Source organism: Paramormyrops kingsleyae, chromosome 12, assembly GCF_048594095.1.
Source record: "Paramormyrops kingsleyae isolate MSU_618 chromosome 12, PKINGS_0.4, whole genome shotgun sequence".
In the NCBI taxonomy this organism is placed as follows: Eukaryota; Metazoa; Chordata; class Actinopteri; order Osteoglossiformes; family Mormyridae; genus Paramormyrops; species Paramormyrops kingsleyae.
In genome coordinates, this window is record NC_132808.1 from 28,542,060 (window position 1) to 28,553,804 (window position 11,745).

Sequence of the window (11,745 nt, forward strand, 5' to 3'; positions counted from 1 at the left end):
GGGCTGTGCAGCCAGTCGACCTTGGACCCCCCCAGTGGATTTTTTTCTCCTTACTTGGGAGTTTTTGGTTCCCCTCCTCCTTGTCTTTTACCATTCTTTCTCTCACTCTTCCATTTCTCCCTGTTTCATGCACCATCTTGTACAAACGATGTTTGCCACATACTTTTATCAAGTGCCTTGGGCCAGCTGTGTTGTGAAAGGCACTGTGTGGGAATCGATTGAATTGAAAATTGAAAGGGTGTACGCAGAGTTATTTTGGATGAAAGAACCTGGTCAGAAAGGCATTAATAAAGAGACTGGGAGAACTGGTGCTTGGGAACAGGCCTGAGCAGGAATTACCAGTACCAATAGAGAGGACCAGTACCACTAGGGAGGATCAGTACCACTAGAGAGGACCAGTACCACTAGGGAGGATCAGTACCACTACTCAGCTGCAGTGGACCTACACACTCATGGGCATCTCTGCACAGAGCCGGATACGGAGGCTTTGCGTCGCATTACGGGCCTCCTGCAAGCTCTCCTTCCTCCTGCTGTTTGTAGGTTAGGAACAAGTCTGCATGGATCTCTGTCTCTCTCTCTCTCTCTCTTTCTCTCACCCTCTCTCTGAGTGGGGAACATAAATGTTCATTACATCGGCTAAAAAGATCTGCTACGGGACATGGGCAAATTCACAGCAAGGCGCCTGCTGTTTGTGCTTAGTGTTTACAGTTTTCTCATGAATTCGGTTCTGCTGTTGCAGTTTAATAAAAAAAAGGAAAGAATATGAACAGACATTACATGATTGACTATAATTAATATCAGTGGTGGAATGTAACAAAGTATTTGTACTTCGTTACTGTACTTAAGTACATTTTTATGTATCTGTACTTTACTAAAATGAAAATAATAATGCATACTTCTTATTTTACTCCATTACATTTTGCGGCAATTATCTGTGATGGACCGGCATCCCGTCCAGGGTGTACCCCGGCCCCGTGCCCTGTGCTGCCTACAGGCCACCCCGTTTCACCCTGCACCTTCTAAGCAATAAGACGAAAGCAGTGCTTTAAATATGTAGCACTGTCATATAGTTTATTGTTTATGACCCAGCTCTGTCACAGTATTTTCTTCATTTTTCTCAATATCATTTGAAGTTAGGGGTCGTAGGTAATATATGGCTTAAATATGAAATAGATGTGGGGGGTATTGAAGCGACCCATAATTCAGAGCCCCTGGAATTCAATCAGCCGACGTGTGAGTGACTGATTGCTGTGGCAGCTTGGAGGGGGGGCCCGGCCTCCAGGGAGAATCATCACAAATACAGCCGCTAGCCATTAATCCATGACAGAAATTGTACCTCAGCCTCGGCCCTGACTTTCAAACGAAGAGCTCCCCGGTCTCGCAGGAAGCGCTCAGTGTGAGGTGGAGCCGCGTCAAGAACTCACTCAGGGGACCACAATCCTGTGACAGCTGCAGAGTCGCTCGGATTCCTGGGGATCTGTGGTCGCTGAGGACCTGCTGAGTTTTCTCCCAAATCTGGGATTATATGCATCAGCATGGATATTTCCTTCATTTGCTTTCACACATGCACTGTTTAATCCCACTCTTCCCTAATAGCCATTTTAAATGCTGTGCTGCTGAGTGAAATATGGGAAACCCTGAGGGGGGGGGGGGGGGTTTACCACATAACCACGCCGATTCGGACTGATCGCTGCCACCTGTGCATTGCTCTGTTCCACATATCCACATATATAAATTGATATGTTCTGTGTTGTTTCGGCCAAATAAGTCATACAGCAGTTGAATCCAGTCCCTAGACCCCTAATCTCCTTCTCTTCAATCTTCCCCACGCCAGACTGATGTATCTGTCCCCGGTTTGTATAAACATCTTCCTTTTTCCCATAAATCCAGCCTCTGTTCCCATTTTTCGTTTGACCTTGAAAAAGGAAAAGCTTGTAAAGTTGGGAAAAAGTGCAGACAGTTCTCTCTCCCTCACTCTCTCCCTCACACTCTATTTCTCTCTTTCTCTCCCACTCTCTCCTTCTTTCTCTCTCTCCCTTTCTCTCTCTTACTCTCCCTCTCTCTGTCTCTCTGTCGAATTGTGCTTGCTGAATTTTCTAGTGGGTCAGGCCAAACTTGCGATTTGGCTGTCTCGGAAAAATAAGCTGAAAGGAGTTGGGCCGACGGACGCTAAATCTATACTGGTGGGGCTGGTAGCGATGCGGCTCAGGGTGGGGTATGCGTACTCTGTGCTGACCCATACCCTTGCAGGAGTTCTCCACGGTGTGGGGGCCATGCAGAGTGTTGTGTGAACTTGGCGATGATCAAAGTCTAGTGTTGAAAGTATGATGTGAATGGTGAATTTGTGGAGTGATATCTTTCTTTTCTCATCTTTTTTTTTTTCTTTCATTTAATCTTTTGAGTAAGGATTAAGTGTGCATTTGTGATAATGAAGAAAATTTTAAAAGTCAAGTCTCTCTGTGTCTCTCTCTCTAACCCTCTCTCTCTTTCTCTCTCTCCTTCTCTCTCTCACTCTCTCTCCCTCTCTCTCTCTCTCTGAAATATAAACCATCATTACATTGACTAAGAGGATAAGCTAATGACGGGAGAAAGTCAGCCTTGCAGCACGCGAGCTCATTCACAGCAAGGCGCCTGCTGTTTCTCTTCTGCATTCAGTTGCATTTTATTGCAGCTTTTCTGAATTGCTAAAGCACATTTCCTAAAATTTCTTCTCCTTTTATCAAAACACTAAACACAAACCCTAGAAATCAAGCTACACCCACAAAACCTTTGACCCATCTTGCAAAATCAAACGAAACTATATTATCTTTGCTCAAAAGCAAACACTGCTTTCAGACCAAGGATCAAACCAGTCGGTACATAAACACTATATGAGCAGTCATTACACATTATAGCAAAAAATTGTATGTTTGTATACAATTATACTAAATGATATGTAATGTTTGCAGTATTCAGTACTCCAAAGAAGATACTGTAAAGAACAAAGTACAAAATCCAAATGAGAGGCATATTACACTAAAATGTCATGTAAAATATACATGCTGCCTCATCACCATGTCTCAGGGCTGGGTCAGGACAGAGAACTTTGTCTGCATCACAGGAAATGCTCTCCCTTGCAGGGCTATATGGGAAAAATCCTCAGTGTGACCGATTTGTACCTTGACGTTGAAACGCAACTGTGGCACTTGTGCTCTCATCCTGCATGAATTCTATGTCCTAGTCACTCTTTGGCTTCTTCTCATGTTACAATCATGTCTCATGGCAACACCTTTGAGTCATTGTGCTTAAATGATGTCTACTGTGTGCTGGCTGTGCTGAACTTCTGCAGCCTGTGTTTTCCACTTCGCATCGAAGTTCACCACGGTGCAAAATGTGTTTTGGTGAATGAGAATCTGTTTAGAGTTTCGCAAAATGGTGAGTCGGACCTGCAGATTGTGTCCAACTAGGTTAGCACTGTTTAAAGTTTGGCCAAAGGAGTTTTGGAAATTGGCAGTTTTGTTCCAAGAATGAGGTTTAGTGTTATAGCAATTCAGGAAAACTATAAAACGCACAAACATGAAAGCAATTCATGTTGTCAAGATTGATAGATTGTAAACCAACTCTTTTGTCTTCCCAACCAAACACACCTTCAAAACAAAGGTTTGGGGCTCATCATACGTCAGTAGTAACGATTCTTTTTCTGCTAAGTTGACAGCTGTGGTTTCATATGTTTGGTGATGCTCAGCATTGACTGCGAAGCCGGTCTTTGGCCCGGAGAGATCACACCTGGCATATGCTTGTTGAGCGATCATTTAGAGGTGAAGCAGTCAGTATAAAACATTTTCTTTTTACATTTTTATTTATTCATCAGATGTCTTTATCCAAAGTGACATATGTTCTTGGAGAAAAATTCCCCAAAGCAGTCGGAGGTTAAGAGCCTTGCTTACAGGCCCAAGTGTGAAATCACTCGACCTCTCCCGGGATGCGAACCTCTGAGCCACCGATCGCAGACACAGTGCTCTAACCCGCTGAGCAGCACAGCGCCGGGATTATGGGCCCCCGAAGGTGTCTGAGGTCCCCTCTTCAGGATCTTAAAATGAACTGGGGACAGTCTAAACGTCTCTGTGGCGCAGGTTCTGCTAGCAGACTTTAAATAAGGCCATTGATCACAAGAGTTCAAGTCACAGAGTTTTAATGGTATCATCGTATCCTTTTGTGCTATTTATTGTACAGCGATGCAGGATATATGAAAATATAGGGCAGCCGCCTAACCTGAGCCCCTCCAGTTGGCAGTTCAGCTGTATAAATGGATGTACCAGTCACTTTGTATAGTAGTGTTTGCTCTAAGGCGGGTCATGTAGAGGTTAACCTGAAGACTACTGCTCTGGGGTAGTGTTTGAGTACCTTCTCTAGCTGGTTGTAAGTTGTCCTTTGGCTGAAAGTAAGTATAATTTGCATCGTTTTAAATGTGCACCATAAATAAATCCAAAGCTTTCTTTGCACTCTGAGTTCCAAGCGAATTGTCAACAAGCGGATTTTTTCAGTGAAGAATCATTAAAATTGCGTTAGTTTTCAGAGGACAGTATGTCTTTGACTTTTTTGTTTGTTTTTTTTTTTTTGGACGCAAGTAAAACTCCAAGTCGATTCTCATTATTACACACTCTGCTACAGTCTGGAATCCAACAGCCGTTACGCAATGAGTCCTCTAGGAAGCAGCACTAATTGGGGAAGTACTTGTTAAAAATCTTCACAGGGAAAACACCCAGCTATGATTACACCTGATATGTTATCATACACCCCACAGACGGGACAAGAAATCCCGCTGCAGAAGAACCAGCGTTAAAATGCGGGAGAAACGGCAGCAGAATTTCACAGTGGCATCTCTTCCCCCCGGAGGATTTCAGAGGATTTCTGAGAGCTCAGCCCTGCACATACAGCTTGCAGATGTGTCAGGTGCGATCATTTTTAAGTCATGCTGCTCTGGGCTCTGGTCGAGGTGCCTGACTGCCGGCGATGTGCACGGGGAAGCAGGGATTCACGTGTGCGGGGTTTGGGAAAACTCATCTGCCTTTATCCTTGCAACTTGTTACAGCGATCTTAAAGATTTTACTGGGTCGCAGCTGATTTTCTGCAATGGTGTGTGTGTCACATTGTTGTTACTGCTGTTTAAATGACTAACCCTCATAAAATAAGTAATAGCAGCTACAATGTTTTTTGAGTTAATGAAAAAAAACATTTTAAACTTGGAGTACGTACCTGCAATGCTGTGCACACAGAGGTGCTATTTACTGACACTCGAACCACAAATTTACGTGGGGGCCTCACTTTGCCACAGACAGTAACTACACCGGGGGTCCCAAAGTGACTTCTTGAGTGGGGCCCTAGAAAGAACAACCCCCCCCCCCTGGTATCCACAACCAAATCCATTGAAAAGGAAGCCTCTTTTGAAATTCCTGCATATGTTTTATGTTCACTATTTAGTCCCTACAGTTTGTCAACGTGAGGACGCATTGCCCATTTACGCCTGGATATACGCTAAGGCTGAAAGGCGGGTGCTGTCAGATCCCGGGTGCAAGGGGAAGAGACTGGGGTATGAAGGACTACGCATGCGGGAAATAGCCTACATGCCACATGCCAGGTCCTCCGGGCCGCAGAGATATTACCGTCAAAAGAAAATGAAACTCGCATGGCGAGCAGCCCGGTCACCTGACCTGAACACAACACAACATCTGCTGCTTGTTAAAAAGATGACAGATAGATATGACCAATTTCCCCGAGTGAGTAGCGGTACGTGGCCCCGTCTCATTATTCCGGAAAATACTGCTGGAAATGTCAGAGAGGGCCGAGACAGACGCGGGCATTAGCAGATTAATAAGGAGATGCCCTTGTGTTTTTCTGACATTTAAATGTATCTTTCAAACTCCCTGGCAGTTTACAAGCTGCTTTTGGTTCGGCTTATCTCATTGGCCCATAAATCGTCTCCACACCAAAGTTTCACTTCATAGTGATATAATTCACCTCAGCCTTTAATTCCCCACGCTCGCCTGTGAAGTGTAATTGAGAAATGTCCAAACGGCATTCCCACACAGCGTCGGTGAATGAGTACTTAGGCCAAGACAGACACTGCGGAGCGGGACCGGGGACCGCGATTATGTCTCCTATAAGTATTCACTGATATTTTAATATTGCATCAGCTTTGAGAGAACCTCAAGTATCATTCCTGATGGATAAAAGGGTAACACAATTAAAAATGAATACAAAGCTTAGAACTCCTCACTGAAAATAAAAGAGAAAATGTTTTATTCTTCTGTGCAATAAATGATTCAGCAGATTTTCAGCAGTTAATTATGACTGTCCCTGGGGGCTGGGTCCCATTCTCCAACCTGCCACTGACGGATGATATTCGGCAGGTATCTGTAAATGCTTCACAATGGCTTATGGGAAATTTCTTTGTATTCACTCTTCTCGTTGTCATCTTGTCTGTCTCATTTCCATCAAAATAAAGTTTTTAAAATCTATGTAATTACTGCTTTCAACTCAGAAAAAAATGTTTAATTATTACTTTCATGTCATATTAAAAATCTCAAAATAGCTAAACCTATCATCAGGACTGAGTTAAGGAGAACAGCAAAACAGCATCGCTGAGAATTTTTAATGTCTTGGAGTTAACTTGGGAAGGTGAAGCTGTAAAATTTTGCAGAGAAGTAATCTTGGACTTAAAATCTATAGGGGTAAACATCTCTCCTGACCTTTGACCTCTTTGTTCTGAAGCCTGTTGTATTTCTGTCATTCTGTGTCTGTCTGCCTGCTTCCTCTAACCGGGGCCAGAAACAGTGAAGCACCTTCAGGCAAAAACAGCACCTCCATCTTTGCCTCCTGAAGGCAGCGGGCTAGCATTACAGTCTGGCTGTTTTAGGGCCATACCAGCTGACCTTATCATTTCAACCGATCGTGGTTTGCTGCGAGTGTGGGTGCGCGTTCGCCTGTCTTCTTTTGCGTGGCCGTTTCTGAAGAATGGCGCGTGCACGTGTGACGTGTTGCGTAACGTATTGGACGCGACTCGCTCGACAGTTTGAACATTTACAGCCGCTGCCCAATAAAATTCAACGCCTTGCTGAACCATTAGACATTATTAATGTAAACGCTTCAGTCCTCCAACCAGCAGGAGGAGCAATCAGTGCTTATGGCTTCCATTCCAGTTTAAGGGTCCCGCCTGCCTCATTGCCCCTGAGGTTTTTGTGTCCAAATGTTGCTGAACTTGTGTTCATTAATATTAAGCGTAAAAACTCTTACGATTACAGGCCCCAGAGATCCAGGCCTAGAAATAAAAAGCAGCGTCATGGAGGTGCGCAGACGTGTATGTTTATTGACTTTCGCGCTAAACATACAGTAGGCCAATCGAACTTTGGTATTCCATCTCTTGGATTATAAATGTAGATTGGACGTGGAAGGGGGGAGGTTGGGGGCTATCAACAATTATTTAGACCAAGAGTTTGTTTTTTTAAATACTTTCATGTCTATTCTTTTATATTTAATTACGTTTCCTTCCTTTGTCACCGAGAGATGGACGCAGTTCCATGTCATGTGACACTATGTATGTATAGACATCATAATGAAATCATAAACAAAAAAACAGGTTACAGACTACTAATAATCCTTATTTGACATTTTTTAAATGCTACGTGTAATGTGCATCTCCGTGTGTGTAGAGGGCTGCGGAGTGCGGGGGTCTCAGGATCGACGGTAGGATGGTCACGTTTGTGACGTCACACAGAAAGGGCTTTGATTATGCAGCCAGCAAATGACTGTGATTCATCAAACTGAAGGAAGCGGGGTCAATGCCGCGTTTCTCAGAAAACCAAACCATGCACTTGTTGACTAGAACGTTAAATACAAAAATAAATAACTAACAGTACTAGTATTCTGATAATTTACCAAGACCAGAATACGGAATTTAATGACTCATATCTCAGGTATGTAAGAAAAAACTATAATTGAATTAATTATGTTAATGATTTGTGCCATTGGCAGAAATCCGTCAAAAAACCCCAGTCCACAGGACCGTAACTTTTGGGTTATCGTGTCACAAAACATGAAACGGTTATATTGAGTTTTTTTTTTCTCAATCAAGCAAAAAATCTCTTAAAACATCGTGTCTGACCTGTAGCTTAGCACTTTAGGCTGAACAGCCCGATGAAAACCAGGCAGAGTTTGCGGGATGTTAAAACGTTAGTTCTGTTCAGTCAAATACCAGGTTTAGGGTACCTTTGTCAAGGTTCAGAAAACCACTCCGCAGCAGCCAGAATGACAGGAGAGGAGTTACAGGTGCAGATCGCTCACACAAAGAAAGGCACATCCATCGCACCCTGTTAAGGGTCCCGGGGACGGGGGGGATATAAGCACAACCCGGGCAGCACAGGGCACACCCAAAACGGAATGCCAGTCTTTTACAGGGCACATACAATCCCACACTCCGGGCAATTTAGAGACACCAATTAGCTGAACTGCGTTTCTGCGTTACTTCTGGAGGAAACTCACAGGAGACCATGCGAACTCCACACAGACTCAGACACGGAGCAGAGGCGGGATTCCAGCCCCCAGACCCGCAGGTTTCTGCCCATCGTGCCGTCCAGAAGCGAACAGCGTGATTACAAAACAGAGCAGCCTAATGTAACCCCGCCAGTGTCAGACAAGGATTACTGCGGTCACAGAAACAGCTTACTGTCATGCTGCCAAATCTCCTACATTCACCGACTGTATATTTCGGTATTTTCTTTCAGCTACCACATAATAAATATAGCCTATATATTATAAAACAAGACAGTAAACTTTACTGAATCATGCTTTAAAAATCCACCGCTTGCACCTTCACACTCGCACAGTAGCCTACATTGTACTGGACAGGGCTGGAAAGCTTTACACCTGAACGGCAGCGCTGTTTGGACGGGATCTGCCAGAGTCCGAGCAAGCAAAGCGCGCTCTGAGGCACAGGCTTTTACATGCTCCTGCTTACTATGATTTTACTTAATCCTCACATCTTCATTGCGTTTTATTTACCTGTTTTTCCGGTCCCAAGTCATCCAGGACAGTATTTCCAAACGAGATTAATATAAGAATAGTTTAAAACCAAAAAAAAATGTGTATTCGGGCTGTTAATTCCGCAATGATCAATTTGATTCCCCCGTTAAAGACGTCTGAAAAACAAAATAGAGTTGATCCGCCACTTTGTGTACAGCGTGAGCGTTCCCGTTAATCCCGACTTCAGCACCAGCGAAGCGGCGGACAGCTCCGAGGCAGCAGCCAGTCTCCAGCGCCGCTTCTCCGGCTCCGGCTTCTGGGGCGCAAACTTCACCCGCTGGCTGCTTCCCCGGCGAATTTGCGTGCGGTGGCAGGATCAGCCAATCAAAGGGCGAGAGAGAGGAGGAGGCGTGGCCTCGGCAGCGCGTTCGGGGTGCGAGAGCGGCAGAGCTCGAGGACAGCCGTGCGGGTCCTCCCATAAACCTTCTATAAGTAATAATAATAACAATAATAATACGATAATAATAATAACAAGACAAACAAAACTTAAAAGGGTGTTAATTATCTTTTTTTACGTTTTAAATAGCTTGGATGTTCAAAATGATGGATACCATTCCCATACGATGATGAAACTAAAACTCGTGTCACCGTGAGTTATTTGTGAGTTTTCAGATAACTGGGACGGTTTCAAGTAATATTTATGTCGACATGAAGCAATAAGAAATAGAATGAAATGCACACTTCCTTGGTCGCACGTGACTAAATATATATTGCGTGAAATAACCGACTCGCTGTACAATTTTCTGTCATTGCACGGCGGTCAGAAAGACAGAACATATTGTACGCCATGCGAACAGATAACGTCTGATGTAACAGACGGAAAGATTTCTTTTGTCACTCTTCTGCATCCCGCCATTAAAATCACTGGGTAGATTATGAAATGGCTTTCCTTTGATGTACTTAACACAACTCCAGTGAAATTTTGATCTATTAAATTACTCTGCCCAAGGCGAGACTTCTTGTCAACATGAACCAAAATCTGTTATACTCCAACTACTTCTAATTGGAATAACGACATGGTGTATGGAATATAAATAAATGTATTTTTGTTAATTATTTACCCCATGCCTGTTGTGAACACTATGGAAGAGGATTAGGACCACCATGAAAATATTATTTGAATTCTGACTTTAATCTCAGAATTTTGACTTTTTCCTCAGAATTCTGACTTTTTTTCTAAACTCAGAATTCTGAGATTAAATTCAGAATTCTGACATTAAAGTCAGAATTCAAGTAATATTTTCATGGTGGCCCTAATCCTCTTCTGTAGTACACTGGCATCGAACTGATCAGGATAATCTATCATATCCCTGATTTACATACTGTATATGTAACGAGTAACAAAATGATGTTTTCTATACAAGCAAACGAGTAAATGTTCGCTCTTACAAAGAGTGGCTGTTTCCAAACTTGCTTACACGATGAACGTGAATGATTTTTAAATCCCTTTTACTTCATTGCCAATTGTGTCGCGCTAAGTGCGTGACAATTAGTGACAAGGTCAAATTTACCGTAATTTGCTGAATAATAAAACTAAAGGTGTGATTCAGTTTTGCACAAAGCTCACACAATATCTAGGGCAGGGGTCACCAACACGGTGCCCACGGGCACCAGGATGCCCCTAAGGACCACGTGAGTCGCCCGCGGACCTGTTCTAAAAATAGCACAACTCACCAGTGAGCAGCGTCTAAAATTTTATTTTATCCTGTTGTTATTCTTCTTTAATCACATTTGCATTTATATAGATTTGAAAATGACAATATCTAAAAAACAAAAGCATTAAAAATATGCTTAATTATTATACATGGAGTTTAGATAAGTTTAGGAGGGCGTTTCAAACTGGTAGCCCTTCGTATGGCTCAGTACGCGTGACGTAGCTCTCAGTTTCAAAAAGGTTGGTGACCCCTTATCTATAAGGCCACGCATAAACCAGGACAGATGGTCATCTATCCAAGCGATCATAACTCTAACGACGACGTATTAAGTTTGAAGCACAGGATCAAGGTTTTTTGCGTTGTATACGGTAATATTATACATTACTTGCAGTGTCTTCGTTTTTATGCACGAAGACTGCCGGGTTTTTCTGCCAACTTTCTCGAACCAGATTAATCCCTGAGCACCGTTTCCGTGCGCTTTATATTCGGACGGAGCATTACCTCATCTTCGGGGAGGCCCGACAGAGCAATTAGCCTGGACGAGGGCATCCTGCTCCTTGGCTGTGGTTCCAAGGCGCAGCCGACGTACACAAAGCATGGTGACGCTTTAACTTTTTCGGTCCCGTGGTGGGGAGACGAAGTGAAACAAAGCAGCGGGGGGCACCGGAGACTGGCCCCCAGAAGATTCGTTGTGGCAGCCCCCCGACCCAGAGCACCTCAGGAGGAGCAGCCTGTCACTGAGCCTACAGAGGCTGCCACGGCCGGAGACATGCGCACTTAAACCCAGAGCAAGAAGCACGGAGCTCATTATATTTGCTTCCCAGGTAAACGTATCTCAGATCTGCTTTCCAGTTTGCACCAGGGTGCACAGAAATCCCAAAGCACAAATACCATCCTCACAAAAAGTAACATCACCGTTATTTTTTTTCTGGCATGCATTTTTCAGCTGAAAATTAAAACCGGGATTTCCCGCCAAGCGCTGTACGTAGTTTCCTTTCGAGAACAGTGTTTTAGGTTTGCTGCTCTAATCTGT

At 43.7% G+C, this 11,745-nt stretch overlaps 1 protein-coding gene across 3 annotated transcripts in view; it reads right to left on the reverse strand.

Moving 5' to 3' along the window:
* Positions 1-9,334, reverse strand: part of LOC111833616 (follistatin-related protein 5-like) — a 91,212-nt gene extending 81,878 nt beyond the window's left edge. For all 3 annotated transcript variants that reach the window (XM_072697870.1, XM_023792129.2, XM_023792099.2), the window contains exon 1: positions 9,037-9,334. In XM_072697870.1, coding sequence (XP_072553971.1) covers positions 9,037-9,059 — 23 coding nt within the window. In that variant the 5' untranslated portion in view covers positions 9,060-9,334. The remainder of the gene's footprint in view (positions 1-9,036) is intronic.
* Between the last annotated feature and the right edge of the window lie 2,411 nt (positions 9,335-11,745).